Source organism: Fundulus heteroclitus, chromosome 20, assembly GCF_011125445.2.
Source record: "Fundulus heteroclitus isolate FHET01 chromosome 20, MU-UCD_Fhet_4.1, whole genome shotgun sequence".
NCBI classification, from domain to species: Eukaryota; Metazoa; Chordata; class Actinopteri; order Cyprinodontiformes; family Fundulidae; genus Fundulus; species Fundulus heteroclitus.
In genome coordinates, this window is record NC_046380.1 from 23074766 (window position 1) to 23090343 (window position 15578).

General features: G+C 42.3%; 1 protein-coding gene across 2 annotated transcripts in view; it reads left to right on the forward strand.

The window, feature by feature from the left end:
- Positions 1-15216, forward strand: part of srgap3 (SLIT-ROBO Rho GTPase activating protein 3) — an 89670-nt gene extending 74454 nt beyond the window's left edge. Inside the window, exons 11-22 of one of the 2 annotated variants that reach the window (XM_036124757.1) lie at positions 928-955; positions 3644-3746; positions 5180-5240; positions 5813-5890; positions 5998-6132; positions 7721-7826; positions 8627-8854; positions 8978-9051; positions 12776-12956; positions 13061-13210; positions 13308-13626; positions 14474-15216. In XM_036124757.1, coding sequence (XP_035980650.1) covers positions 928-955; positions 3644-3746; positions 5180-5240; positions 5813-5890; positions 5998-6132; positions 7721-7826; positions 8627-8854; positions 8978-9051; positions 12776-12956; positions 13061-13210; positions 13308-13626; positions 14474-14920 — 1910 coding nt within the window. In that variant the 3' untranslated portion in view covers positions 14921-15216. Of the gene's footprint in view, positions 1-927; positions 956-3643; positions 3747-4221; positions 4253-5179; positions 5241-5812; positions 5891-5997; positions 6133-7720; positions 7827-8626; positions 8855-8977; positions 9052-12775; positions 12957-13060; positions 13211-13307; positions 13627-14473 lie in introns of both variants that reach the window. The other variant, XM_036124758.1, reaches the window with a different exon arrangement.
- The last annotated feature ends 362 nt before the right edge of the window (positions 15217-15578 follow it).

Sequence of the window (15578 nt, forward strand, 5' to 3'; positions counted from 1 at the left end):
TTTAATACTTTTATTGGATCATTGTCCTGTTGTAGAGTCCAGTTCTGCTTCATTTGTTTTGACATGTGAATGCAAGGAACCTCTTAAGCTTGGCATATGCATATGCATATGCTCTGTAGAAATGAGACGCACTGAATCAAGCCTACAACTTTTGCAGCATTTACTGTATATGCCGTGTCAAGCATAAACCAAGCTTAACACATCACAGCTGAAAATGAGGGGCAGGAAAAACTTTTCTTTAGACCATGTCAGAGTCTAGTAGATGGCTAAAATAAGCGTTTCACAAACGTTTTTTTAGCCTAAAGGGCATAAATAGCTATAAGGGGTAGGGTGTGCTAACATTTTTTTTACTCATAAAACTTTTTTTCATTATTTTTTTAGTTTAAAGAAAAAAAACAAGGTTAAGTATTAGCACTTACCTGTAATTAGATTGCTTTCTGTTACAGATATTTTTTAACAAACAGTTAGACGTGACTAAATAAAGATTTCTTTTGAAAGAAGTGACTATTTAATGTGATGTACCACGTTTTTTTTTCACATCTGTATAAAAGCAATCAGCACATGTGTTGTTGGAAAGCCACAACAAAAGGCTCAGTGAACCGGTACTGGCATCCTTCAGTCTCACCACAGACAGACCCCTCCCTCCACAACCAGCACCCGCTGCAGCAAATGCACACCCCTGTTTCATTTGCTCTGAGCGAAGGTCTGAGACCTTTCAGGGGGCCTCCGGTGTCCCCTGGGGCCTGATGACTGCTTACTGCTTTTGTCCCTTGAATTGTGTTAGCACAGCTCTATTCATCTTGTCTTCGGCAGTGATGTTGTCTGTTGTGAAGCCCTTAAACGGGACAGGACACTGACTGGACTCTGAATAATGTGTAGCGTAAAGACAAAAGAATATGACTAGACCCTCTTGTGTTTTTTCCTCAGGGGAAAGAGCTGAGTGTGGAACCACGAGGTAAGATCTTGTTTCTGATTCCAGCTTTACCGCCATCGAAAGCATCTGCTCACTCCATTCAGTGTGAGGAGGATATAAACGATGGAAATACACTGTGACAAAAAAACAATAAAACAGTGTGTTTAAACACAATTATTTTCCTCAAAATATTTTCATCAGTAACTTTTATTTTTAATTGTTGAGAGTCATACATTCAATTCTTTTCTGTATCTGACTAAATAATTTTTTAAAAAGTTTGAGCATTCAAGCTTTTTGCACATTTATTTATGAGGTCACAGTTCCTACACAGTCTGGAAAAGTATGGAACTGTATTTAATTGTTTTTCAAAACAAGCTTATATGACTTTTTCAAACCTATCCCCTTCTCTGAAAAGCTTTCCTACCATCCATCCATCCATCCATCCATCCATCCATGCATCCATCCATCCATCCATGCATCCATCCATCCATCCATGCATCCATGCATCCATCCATCCATCCATCCATCCATCCATCCATCCATCAGTCCTCTCTTCCTGCTTCTTCTTTACAGTTTCCAGGTTTTTTAAAATTTATTTAAAATCTGATCAATGTAGAAAACTTGTAAAACTCATTTCATAAGGCCAGAAGGCACTGAGAACTCTAGACATTTGACTCTAGAAAGGCATAAATGTTTGACACAGTAATATCTATGAACCTTGTAATTTTATGACTTGAAGTTTGATTTCTAAAAAGGAAAATAAAGATAAATTTCTTGAGGCGCAGTTCCATTGGCCAGCCCATTTTTGCCCACCCTACTCGACTTTTCTCTACTCGGATTATCTTCGCCCGGTTTAGTGATTCCACCAGCCTAGAAAAGCTTGGAAGACGGACGTTGCTTTAGACCCCATACACTCCTGTCTTTCTGTCCCCCCCCCGTCCCCGTCCCCATCCCCCACTCCTGTTGACACTTTAAAGAAATATGCGAGAAATGCTAAAAATACAGCATTATAAATCAAACATAAATACAATTTTTAATCACGGGCTTACTCCCCCAGCTGTCTCAGCGGTGCGAGCTGTCAGACCTCCTCCAGCTCGGGCTTCTCTGGAGTGGCCAACGCTCAAAAAATGCATCATAAAGAGGGAAAAAAAAACATATATATGTCGCACCAAACTATACGTCGCACTGGACTGTACGCATCAGCATCAGTGAAGTTGCAACCCACCCTGACAACAGACCTGTAAGCTAGCGCTAGCTGTTATTAGCTTCACTGACAGCCCAATAACAGGTTCTGTCTCAGTCTGGGTCCATCGAGCTGCACCACGCAATGCTCTGCTGCATGAATGCAGACTGAAACAACGAAACAACATCCAAACATGTTGTCAGTCTTTGTTGTACATAAGTTAATGTTTAAATACATTTTTAAGTTAAGGTGACCAGATTTCTCTAACGAAAACTGGGGATGTCTCTAATTTTGTTGATAAGCTTTGTCGGGGGGTTGGTTTGTTTTGCATGATTGCAATGTCGACGGGGCGGGTAAGGCGCGTTCAACTCAGCTCTTCCACTACGTTGGGACAGCGGCAGGACGGGGTAAATACCTGTCGTTGCTCTAAGCTTTTTACAGTAATGTTTACTCCTTGATTTATGCTGGTCAAGATGAATTACCATTTAAATGTGATATATAAGTCGCACCTAAATATAAATCGCAGGATCGGCCAAACTATAAAAAAAAGTGCGAGTTATAATCCGAAAAATACGGGGGTTACAATTTAAAGCTCTACATTAGATCTTTTGTCTCAGCCATGGCGGGAGTGAGAACGCGTTAATAATTTAAACGATTTTTAACCGCAATGAAATATTTTTTTAGGGGTTAGATTAGGTGCTGTCAGCGTAGGGAGGGTGAGGCTTGACTGAGCTAGAGCTCCTTTCATTGGCCCCCACTGTGAAAGCACCCCGCTGATCCCCTGGGTGCTTATTATAGAAAGACGGGTGGGCAGCAGGGAAAGGCTAACAGGCGCTGCCTTGTACTGCATGACGTGGCTGGATGGTAACTTCAGAGACAAAACTTAACAACTTTCAGTGTAAAACGAGAAAATAAAAAAACATGATAAATCCACGGATCTGATACAGCGCATCTAGGAACAGAAACCTAAAGTGTCCTTTTTTTTTTACCCATCAGGCGTGGTTCATGGTTTGAAAATAATAAACTTATATTGCGGTTTGGCCCACTCTGTTTATAGTGGTCCTTAATATTAATGTCATCACGTTTTTCTGGACTTCCTCTGAGAAAACATTTGTCTTCGCGCCACGGCCAATCTCTGAAAAGAGGGGTGTTCGCTCAAAATTCCTCTCAAGTCAGCAAGGTTCCTGCTCTTCAGCAGAGCCGAAGGAACCCAGACTGGCTCTGAAAAAAAAAAGGCCCTGAAACACTTGAAAGTGAGCGGAGCCGTGCGGTGCACGGCCAGTACGAGCCGGTGGAACTGGGCCTTTAACTCAAAAATGTAATAAATCCTTTTTCTTAGCTTTCCTTTTCAATTTCTTAGCATAAACCTGGAGCTTAAATCTCGCTTGTTTCAGCTATCATCATTATTACATTATTACTGTCAATTTTGAGTACAGTTGTTTGTTTATGCATAGCTTGGGATTAGCGACTATGTCTGCATGTGTTTTATTTTGGTTTACACCTTTTCACATTGTGGTATTTTTGTCCCCCTTCTCAATCATTCCCAGGCCGCCCACCCTTCCCCCTAAACCACAGAAAATGCGGAAACCTAGGCCACGCTCCATGTATAACCATAAGCTGTTTAACGGCAACATGGAGACCTTCATCAAGGTACCCCCTGGTGGTGGTGACGTATGAGCATCCCTTGAGGATACGGATGGCAGGCGGCCAGAGCCTTCACTGTTGTTCTCTTTCCGCGCTTTAGTTTTCCGCTCCTCCCTTTTCCAGCTGCCTTTTTGGTGTTGATATAACGCCTTAATTTAACCTCTAATTCTCCTTCCTTCCATCGTCCTGCTGGCATAGACAGACAGAGAGTGGCTGTCAACCGTCCCTTTATTTCCCCTGCAGAACGATTTAGCATGTCCGGCTTCCTCTCTCGACCCAGTCACTCTATGAGGACTGAGATACAGGAGAGAACAGTGTCTCTGCTCTGTCCCTTTCTGCACCCGGTCCAGACTGTCCCTGTGTTTAACCGCCCTTAACCCCCAGAAGGGTCAATAACAATCTGGGCTTTTTTTTTCTAACTCTGTGGTTTCTCTGTCCCTTCTTCCTCTGCTTCCCTGTGCTTTGCTGCTTTCTACCCCAGAGGAAGAAGGAATGCCCGTACACGCATTCAGGTATCACTGTTGTTGAATGTAGAGCTGGCTGCATAGAAAAAAACAGACTAATGTGTTCACATTACGTGCTTAGATTGTGCGTGCTTACATTACTTACTTTCCTCTGCTGTGCTGAACTTGTAAAATATTTTGTGCGACTTTAGTTGTTGTTGTTTTTTTACACTTTCCTCAGTCATCTAACCGAGCATGTTTTAATACTTGTGCTTGTCACACTTTAAGACTGATAATGCATGCTAGCCAGTTCAGTTACGGTGCTTGCCTGGGTTTTCATATCTCTCTCATACCCTGTTGAAATCTTTTACAGTTTTTATGCAACAATCACAAACTTTTATTGATTTTGATCAGATTATATGTGGTTAAACAACACAAAGTGGTACAAATATTGGGGGAAAAACAACATGGTTTTCTAATTTCTTCACAAATAAACATTTAGAGCCTCACATGCATTTGAACAGAGCCCCTCTTACACTATGATTCCTAAATAAAATCCAGTGCAACCAGTTAATTTTAGAAGTCAAATAATTATTAAAAGGCCTTTTTAGAGAACATTAGCGAACAAACAGCATCGTGAAGAGCACAAAACTCATTATATAGGTTAGCGATAAACTCGTTGGGAGGTTTAGATGAAGGTCAGGCTGTAAAAGCTTGGAACATCTAACGGAGCACCGTCCATTCTGTATTTTGAAAGTAGAAAGAGTTTGAATACCTCTGCATGCCACTCTTTGCAGTTTTTTTTCTAAAGCAAATTAAAACCTTGTTTTCTTTTCTCCTGCTTCCCCACCATTCACTACTTTGTGTTTTTCAAGGGGTGTGAATTCTTGGCTCTGCACCGTACATTCAACATAAAACATTATTGACAATTAAGATATGCATTGCTTGTTTGATAAAACATGGCTGGTGTTTACGTTTTGTCTCACATTATTTCAGGATTCAGGTCAACCAATTCCGCTTGTTGTCGAAAGCTGTATCAGATACATCAATCTGTACGGTAAGTCTCACTTTGGGCTTTTCTCACTGTTAGTTCAGAGCCAAAAAGGCAGTAAAAAGAATCAGCCAAAAACGTTTATCACGTTCCTCTTTAACCTGAAGAATTGAGAAGAAAATGCTCAGAAGTGCAGACTGACTTGACGTCCATCCCCTGAAGCTCTTGGCTGCCTAACTTTAATCTGACGACAGATCACACACAGAGTTTTCAGACTCCAACTGGTCTTTGTTCAGCCGGGCTCGGTCCGCCCCCTAACCTCTTTACACTTCCTCCCCGTCTACCTTCACATCTGTCTTGGGCTCGTTGCTGTGGCCTGCAGGCCTTTGCTCTGGATCTGGACCTAATGAAACTACAGAAAACTGATTAGGAGCCTCTAACTAAAACCACATGCTGCCGGCTCACTGAGGGGCCCTCGCCTGGAAAAAATACGCATCTCTCTCTTTATGACTAGATTACATTTCCTGCCCTGTGTTATATGTTTCCAAAGCTCTGTCATGAAGCCGGGGATGTGGTTTCAAGATAGTGACAGCTAGCGTAGATCCAAATCAGTGAAATCTGGTTTGGATTTCTCCTAGGGTTGCAGCAGCAGGGGATGTTTCGTGTGCCAGGATCACAGGTGGAAGTCAACGACATCAAAAACTCATTTGAGAGAGGTGAGTCCATACTCCATGTTTTCATTTTGTTTTTTGCTTTCCAAATCATTTAAAGAGGATAAACAAATTTAGCCAATAGTTTGGCTCAACAGATGTTTTTCTTTTAGGCGAAGATCCCCTGATTGACGACCAGAATGATCACGACATTAACTCAGTGGCAGGGGTCCTGAAGCTGTACTTCAGAGGGCTGGAAAACCCCCTCTTCCCAAAGGAGCATTTCCTGGATTTCATCTCCACCATCAGTGAGTCGACAGAAAAGACAAGATGGGATGTGACAAGATCAAACGGGAAAATGCACATCTTATGTTTTCTCAGAAATAAGGCCGCGCACATAATCTTCATGGTACCATCAGCATCTAGAGTTTGATGGGTTTCAAAGAGCCGGACTTGTCACGAACCAGAGACAGGTGGACCCAGTATTCAACCAGACAAGCAGAGGTTAGGTGAAAGAACATTTATTTACAAAATCCAAAAACCAAAAAGGGCATCAAGCCAAAAACAGGAAGACTGCATCCAATAACCCAAAATAACAAAAAACAGTCACTGACAAAACTATTGACAAAAACAGGGGACAGGCTAACTTAGAAATCCAGAGACAAACAGGGTCAGATAAACAGGCAAAGAAAGCTGGACTAGACTCACCACTTGGCACCAAAAACAAACAATGATGTGGCAGATTGCAGGGGGCAGAGGCAGGTATAAGTAAGGGACTGATCAGGTGAATGGCGTGAAACTAATTACTGACATGGGTGGAGCTAATCGGGAACAGGGAAGTGCTTGGGAGTAAACTGAAGCGGATTGGATGGTGACTGGTGAAGGGGAGTGACAGGAAGACAAAAGAATGCTGGCAGGTGAACTGAACTTTAGACTGGTGACAGAAATGGTCTGAGCAGGCCGGATAAACTTATAACCTAAAACAAAATCAAACACTAAGACAGAACCAAAAATAGAAACTGAACTTAAGGCAGGAGAGTGAAGTAATTGATCCAATACAAACAAAAACTATAACCAAACCCAAATCATGACAGGACTGATACGAATGGTTTGATCCACGTCAACTTGCTGTGTGCAGGTTACCAGAGAATAGGTTTCTGGCTGTTTCCAGGGTCCATGCACGGTCTGGAAGATAATGGATTTGAATTTAAGTAACCGCCTTGCTGCTGAAATGTGCTGTACAAATAAAACTTGACTTATTTTCAAGGTCTGGACAAGTATGAAAAAAGAAAACAAACATGGAAAAAATATTCTCAGTGTCCTATCCCATTATCAAGAAATTACATTTATCCATCATTTCTCTGTTTATCCATCCATCCATCCATCCATCCATCCATCCATCCATCCATCCATCCATCTATCGTTGCATCCATCCATCCATTCATCCATCTATCGTTGCATCCATCATCCATCCATCCATCCATCCATCCGTCATTTCTCTGTTTATCCATCCACCCATCCAGCCATCCATCCATCCATCATTGTTCTGTTCATTCATTCATTCATTCATTCATTCATCCGTCCGTCCATCCATCCATCCATCCATCCATCCATCCATCCATCCATCCATCCATCCATCCATCCATCCATTCATCTGTCTGTTCTATTCGTCCATCTTTCTCTCCACCCGTCTGGCCGTTTTGCCCCACCATTCATCCGTGTTTCTGCCCGTTTACCTGAATAATAACTGTGAAAAAGCAAAAAGTGCAATTGTAGAACAAGCATCTGTAGGAATCCTGTGTTCCTGAAAAAATTGCTTTTGTTCTCAGGATATGTTAAAGTGAAAATACTTCATTTTAAAGGGATGTTTACCATCGTTTGCTTCCTGTGTTTCAGAGCTGGAGTCAGAAGCGGAGAGAGCACATCACATCCAGCAGATTATCGTGACTCTCCCTCGGACCGTCATTATCGTCATGAGATACCTCTTTGCATTTCTCAATCAGTGAGTTTTAGTCTTTTACAACTGAAGTTACACATGCTGCTCTGTAACAAACGACGTGCAAGACACGAGTTTCTGCTTTGCATAATCCCTACGGAGGATATGACATTGAATCTCGCACCTTACTTTGCATGCAAATGTGATTCTCTTCCGTGTTGAGCAAACACCAAATAGATTGCAGGTAAAGGGATGAGACTCAAACTACAAGATATGCAATGCTACGTTTGTCTAAGGATGTTATGCACAGGTCTGGAAACTCATATCCCTCTGCAGCAGTATAATATTCCTCTAATAAAAGAGATGTTATTAATGCTACCATTGCTTGCCTCCTGCAGAACAAAGGCACTGACTTTATGTTCTCCACAGTTGGAGCTACTCCAGCTGCACAGCTTCTCCCCAGACTTAGCCTGTTAATAATGTGCAAAGATTGATTATGGTTTCCTGTTACACCACTGAAAGATTTGGTTACAAAGCAGGGTTACTCTGTGGCGCATACTGGATAAGTGGATTTCAATATGTCGGACGATTGCAATGCTTTTAAAGCGAACGTCACGGCTGTGAAATGAAGCACTTGAAACTGGGTTCCTTTGAAAAAATGTCACTCTCTTTTACTTTGCAACACTGTTCCTTTCAGAGAACTGCTCTGATCTCTCCCAAATTAAAACCTTATCCTCCATTGAGAGAAATATATATCACTTTCAGCAGATCTTCACAACAGCCTTTTAACCTTTCCAATCAGACTTTCATAAATAAATTGCCGGTCTCTTCGACAACAAGCGCACCTCTGCTTTCCTGTTCCTCAGTCTTTCCCAGTACAGCGACGAAAACATGATGGATCCGTACAATTTGGCCATCTGCTTCGGTCCGACGCTGATGCCCATCCCGGACGGACAGGACCCCGTGGCGTGTCAGGCGCACGTCAACGAAGTCATCAAGACCATCATCGTCAACCACGAAGCCATCTTCCCAAATCAGCGCGAGCTGGATGGACCGGTCTATGAGAAGTGCATGACAGGCGGGGAAGAGTACTGGTGAGTAGTGGCTTAATCAGGGTATCGGCTTGACATTCTACTATGTTAAATTTTATTATTTAGAATAGTTTTTGCTGAATAACATATTAACTATGAAATTTCACATTACGCTTCTTTGTGCAGTGACAGCCCCCACAGTGAACCGGGCACCATTGATGAAGCTGATAATGGCACCGAGCCACACACCAGTGATGAAGGTAAACACCCAGTTAACTTCCAACACTGTTTACTAGGAAGATGCATCATTATCAGTGCATGTTTTTAGCTTTTATCATGTTGAAACAATTTGGAAAGCCCCTACAGTGGGTAGAAACAAAAACTGAGCCTTCCTCCCATCTCAGTGCCAGTACCTAAATCCTATAGAAGTGAGCTGAAGAGAAGAATAAGAGAAGGCCCCGGGGGGAGAACGTTGCTATAGATCCCTCTCTCTGTCTGCTAAAACCTTGTGAAAGGCTGTACAAGAACGCTGGGTGATGTTCTTTTGCAAAAAGGGCTTGTACAAGTGATAAACACCAGGGGTGTGTCTGGTGATTTTGTAAATAACAAAACAAAGAAAAATTTAGAAATGTTTTCCCCATGGAATAAATGTACTCAAATTCTTCCGGTGTGAGGTTATGCTACTGTAATAATAGACGGGTTTGTTCTCAGGCTCTTTACACGTCTTTACCAGGGGTGCCGCTGAGTATGGAGAGCACTGTGCAACATTGATTTCAGTCAAGAGAACATGTTTTGAGCCTTTTTGGTGCAGAATACCTTAAAGTGTAAACTGGCCTGTTGTATTAAAGATTTTTTTTCTCAGTTTTGAGTACGTGAAGCATGAGCTGCGGCGGGCTTCTGAAGGCAAAAGGGCTTATGTGATGGTTTGAAGCTGAAGGCAACTTGAGTAAACAGTGCTGGCATGCAGTGTAGCCTCTTTGATCCGTGTTGCTGTGTGTATGTGAGCGCGTGCTCCCCCCCGTCTCCCCGCTCGCTCTTTGTTCTGTGTTATTCAGCGATTCTCTCGGGACTTTCTCCTTTGTATAGTGTTTCCCCGCTCATCCTCTCAGCTTTGAATACATAACGGGGGCAGGCACAGGAGCCAAAGTGTTGGTTATACACCGAATGATATCTCCTGCGCTGTCAGTGAAGACCTCTTTAAATTTCTGCTTTGTAGATGGCTTTGTCGGTTAAAAAGTGCTGACCTGAGCATTTTTTTCTTCTTGTTCTCACTGGGAAAAGGAAGGGAACCTTTTGGTTTCCCTTTTATACATAAGAGTTGTTAGTGTCCTCTGGTAGTGGCTCATTTTTCATGAAAGCACAACAGACTCGTGTTAATTGGGAGCGTATCCCCCTGCCGTGATGAGGGCAGCCTCTGTCTCTTCATTTAGATTGCAATTGATCTATGGCTCTGTTCCATTGTGCCTCAAAATGCAGCTCAAACATCCAGCCCTGGTGGGTTTAGGCTTTAACTTTCAGGGCGTTTTCCTTTTAAATTGTGTTTTTTCCTGCTCACACGTGACCGCTGTTGAACAGTTAGCTCTGACTGACCCCTGCTGGCCTGGTGGGTGAAACTGCAGGGCACTGAAAGAAAAACCTTAGCTGCTGCAAAAATATGCATTTAAACCCTAATTCATCTACTTCTTAAGTATTGAAAATGATATTGAAAAATGGAGCCAGACAGCATTTGAAATGTTTATAACAAATCAATTTCACGTCTAGATTTGTTAAATTTTTATATATAATGTGTGCCTACTGTAAATGAAGACAACCACTCGCTATAGAAAGCTTTACCATAGGATCAGTCTAGTTGCCTTTTAATTAATAACAACAATAACGATACATTGTATTTAAAAGCGGCTTTCAGAACCCTAAAGGACACTATTAATCAGACGGAATAACAACACATTAAAAGTAACAATGAACGTAGTACATATAATAAAAATAGAATAGAATAATCTATTTTCCCCTCAGTGGGGAAATTCACAGTGTATCATCAGCAAGGTCACAATAGAATACAGTAAGTTACACATATTAAGTACAGTAAGGACAAAAACAAGAAATTAATTAAATATGGTAATATATATATATATATATATATATAGATGTGCAATAAATAGAAAAAAATATATCCTAAAATCTACAATTAAAGTAAATTGTCCCTTTTTTCCACACAAATATGAACAGATATTATAGATCAAACAAACACAGAAATGTACAATATTGCAAAACGTCATGTCCAGTAATTGTCATCTGATAATTACATTTTGCACACAAACTGAAGTGTAAAGAAATGTCGGTATTGATCAGTCCTTTTCAAGATGTGTAACCATTACAATGAATGTACCTCACGCTGACATGGATTCTTCCCTTTTGGGATAATGAGCTAAATTCTCCTTCACTTCTTCAGCTGTGGACGACACTCATAGATCCAGGAAGCGTTTGTGGCAATCTTTTCATAAAATGTGACTCAAAGAAAATTGTGACACATGATAACGACAAGAAATTAACACAAACACATTTGGATTTTTAAACGCCTTTAAGCTTTTCTTTGTGAGCCTATCCAGAGTAGAAACAAGGCAAGCTCAGCAAGTTTCAAGGTTCTAGGTCAAGACCAGTGGGTTTTAGGGGCGACTGTAGCTAGTAGTTGTCCTGCAACCATAAAGCTATGAGTTTGATTTCAGCTTAACCCCAAACTGCCCACCAGTCTGTGCATGAACGAGAGTGCAAGGACAGTAATGAAATGTGTCCAATCAAAGAGGCATTCAGAAGAGTACATCCATGCATCCTTTTTCTAAAACCACTTAAGGCAGGCATAGAGGCAGGATCGGCCACAAGTCCATCACAGAGCAGCGTAGGGACACACAGAACAGAAAGCCATGCTTGTGCACTAAGCCACCTTGGTAGAGCTGCACAATACTAGGAAGACATGCCATAATTTTGTTGACTGTAATATGGCAGCCATAAAAAAAGCAAATACTTCTCTAAACGGTGTTAATGTCTTCTGTCTGCCTGCTTTGGACACAGACCTCATATAGTGAGCATCCTATCTGGCTCCATTTCAGCAAATTCATTTTACTGAAACTGTCGACTACGTCCATTGTCTTGGAAAATAAAGACATCATAGTGTCTTCCTGAGACATGTTCTGCTTCATTAAAAAAAAAAAAACATCACTAGATATACTATAGGCATAGCAAGCTTGAATGCATGTTGCATATACAAATAATTAGTACTTACTACAGACCAGACAGCTTTTTTGCAATTTTAATTTCAATGTAGTGAGATTGCAATAACAATTAATTTGCGGTTATAGCCTATGGGCTATTTAGAGTGGCCAAAAGGGCTAACATACATGTTTTGGATGGTGAGAGGAAGCCAGAGTACCCAGAGAGAACCCTCAAATGCATGAGCAGAAACGTAAGCTTCCCTTAAAAAAGCCTCTGGCTGAGATTCAAACCTAGGGCTTCTTTTTGCAAGACAAAAGATCACTGTTTGAGGAATCCTCTGATTTACTGACATTTTTTTGCACAATACTTTTTACCAATGTAATTTTTTTTTCTTTAAAAGCTATTTAACCACACGGTCTCTTGGTTTATATAAAGAATATCCAAAACACTTAATAGACGAGATATCACCCAGATCATTGTGGCATCACTTTTTTTCTTCGGTGTTTTGTTGCAGTCATCTCAACTTTTGTCAAAACAAGTTCTCTTCATTAATACCAATGTGTTTAAATTCTTCCATAGCATCATCAGTTTCAGGATGACATTGTTTTCTCATTTTAATTAAATTTGACAATATTAAGAGGGATTTTTGAACATTCCCGTTCTCTTTGGATTTTCCCTTGTGTCTCTTGTATGTTATTTTGGCTAGTGCTCTATTAGCTCTATAGCTTAATTTTCTGGCATATATTTCCATGTCATTTTGCTTGTGTGTGATTTCAGAGGTCGAGCAGATTGAAGCCATCGCCAAGTTCGACTACACGGGGCGCAGTCCCAGGGAGCTGTCCTTCAAGAAGGGAGCGTCTCTGCTTCTGTATCACAGGGCCTCTGAGGACTGGTGGGAGGGCCGACACAATGGCGTGGACGGCCTCATCCCTCATCAGTACATTGTTGTGCAGGATTTGTACGTAACAATGCCGCCACTTTCAGCATTTGTGTGCAAAGAGAGTCTGTCTCTGCATAGCTTTTATGAAGGACCACTGAACGTTGCTGATTGTGCTGTTTTAGGGATGATGCCTTCTCTGACAACCTCAGCCAGAAAGCAGACAGTGAAGCCAGCAGTGGACCGTTACTCGAAGAGAAGGGTTCTTCCAAAAATGACATCCCGTCTCCGTGCGAGCAGTCACCAGATTACAACTTTGGAGGAGTCATGGGGAGGTGACTACAAAGAAAAACAAGCACATGTTACATCATAATGGTCTGAAATCTTTGACATTTTTTCCTGATTGGTTTGTTCGGCCCCTCTTCTCTCCAGGGTCAGGCTACGATCCGACGGAGCTGCGGTCCCGCGGCGTCGCAGCGGCGGCGCGGAGACCCACAGCCCAACCAGAGTGCCTGACACTCCACCGCGGGCCGCAGCCTGTCCAAGCAGTCCCCACAAGATATCCATCAGCAAGGCTCGCATGGAGAGCCCGGAAAAAAGGCGACTTGGCACTTTTGGGAGTGCAGGCAGTATTAACTATTCGGAAAGGAAGGCATACCCTGAGGGCCACCCACTGAGACCACTGGCGGGGGCCACTCGCCACAGCAGCCTGGGGGACCACAAAACACTGGAGACTGAGGCTCTGGCTGAGGTAAGACTTTTTAATAACACATTCTTTACTTTACAACAAGGGTTTTATTTGGATTTGTATGTGCTTTTTACAAATCAAAATCTGGAAGGATATCATGCATCTGAATGCAGTCCTCTTGACTCTGATACCCCCTAAATAAGCCTCTTTAAAAGTTATCTGATAAATAGAAAAAAGTTGTCAGCATGTAACTTAATGAATTCAGCTGTTCTGTGAAGACCTCAGAGGTTTGTTAGAAAACATCAGTGAACAAACAGCATCATGAAGACCAACTGCAAATCTACCAAGACTTGGATGTCCACCTAAACCAGCAGGCTGGACGAGGGGAGCATTCATCAGAGAAGCAGCCAATGGTCAATCTGCAGAGATCCAAAGCAAAGGCGGGAGGAGACGTCCAGTAGGATGATGACCCAAAACACCCAGCCTGAGCTGCAGTGGAACAGTTGATCAAATCATATTTATGTGTTACAATGGCCTAGTCAAAGTCCAGATCTAAAAACAATTCTGAATCCGTGGAAAAACTTGAAAACGTCTGTTCTCAAAATCCCCTTATCTGACTGAGCTTGAGCTATTCTGTAAAGAAAAATGGGGAAAATGTGTGTAGATGTGCAAAGATGGTAATAACGACATTCAAAATACTTCTATATTCATAATGCTTCTATAACTGCAGTAAAAGCTGGTTCTACAAAGCATGATGTGAAAAGGTTTAAGGGGTATGAATACCTTTTAGAGTACCGTAATACTGTTAGAGTGTAGTTTAAAATTTTGAATTGCTGTCGATAAAAGTACTTATAATTTCAAGCTATTTTAAGAGTCTTGAACATCCTGTCCTGTTTCTCTCGTTCTTCAGGACATAGAGAAGACCATGAGTACTGCGCTCCACGAGCTACGGGAGCTGGAGCGACAGAACGCCGTGAAGCAGGCCCCCGATGTGGTGCTGGACACCTTAGAGCCAATGAAGAACCCAGCGAGCTCAGAGCCCGGCAGCCCGCTTCACACCATCATGATCCGTGACCCGGACGCTGCCATGCGGCGCAGCAGCAGCTCCACGTCTGAGATGATGACCACTTTCAAACCTGCCCTCTCTGCCCGGCTGGCTGGGGCTCAGCTGCGCCCCCCGACCATGAGGCCGGCCCGCCCCGCTCCGACGCAGCACCGCTCCAGCAGCTCCAGCTCTTCGGGGGTTGGCAGCCCCGCCGTGACTCCCACTGAAAAACTGTTTCCTGGTAACAGCTCCGCTTCAGGGTCTAATGTGAATGTTTCAGGTGATGGCGGGGATAAGACTGCCAGCATGTAGCAGAGGTGGGATCTGTTCTAAAATGGAGAAAAGCTGATCAAAAAAAAATAAAGTATTCCTGAAAGTAGAGAAAAATATGGTTGTCACTGTACAGGGATCTCCAGGTCACCGTGGTGACAAAGCATCAGGCGGCGCTGTACGGGTTTGACGCCGTACGGCTCTTTGAAACTTGACCTACTGTGTATGAGACTACGCAGACTTCAGCTATACCTCAGCTTCAACACAAATCTGTGGCCATATCTCGTTTCAGAGATTCCTTGAGGGCCAGGGAAGCAATATACCCATGTCAAAAAAAATTATAAAAAAGTTCTGATTCCCACTCGTAACATTCAGTCCAGCTGATGTTTTTCCATCTCTCCTGTCTGAAAACACTTCACATGGACGAGCATAAAAACCTCTTCAACACATCCTCTGTTTACCACGCAGGGCGCAGGCCTCATGGATCTACACACTGCTGCATCTCCATAAATAAGCATCATTGCAAGAGGTCATTTATATCAGTAACTCAATTCAAAAAGTGAAACTCGTTCATTCATTACACGGAGAGGGGTGTGTGTTTCAGGTCTTTGTTTCTGTTAATTATTTAACATGATTGTGGCTTACTGCTCAGTTTCTCGCAGAATATTACATTGGAAATAAAAGGCTTTTAATACAGAGA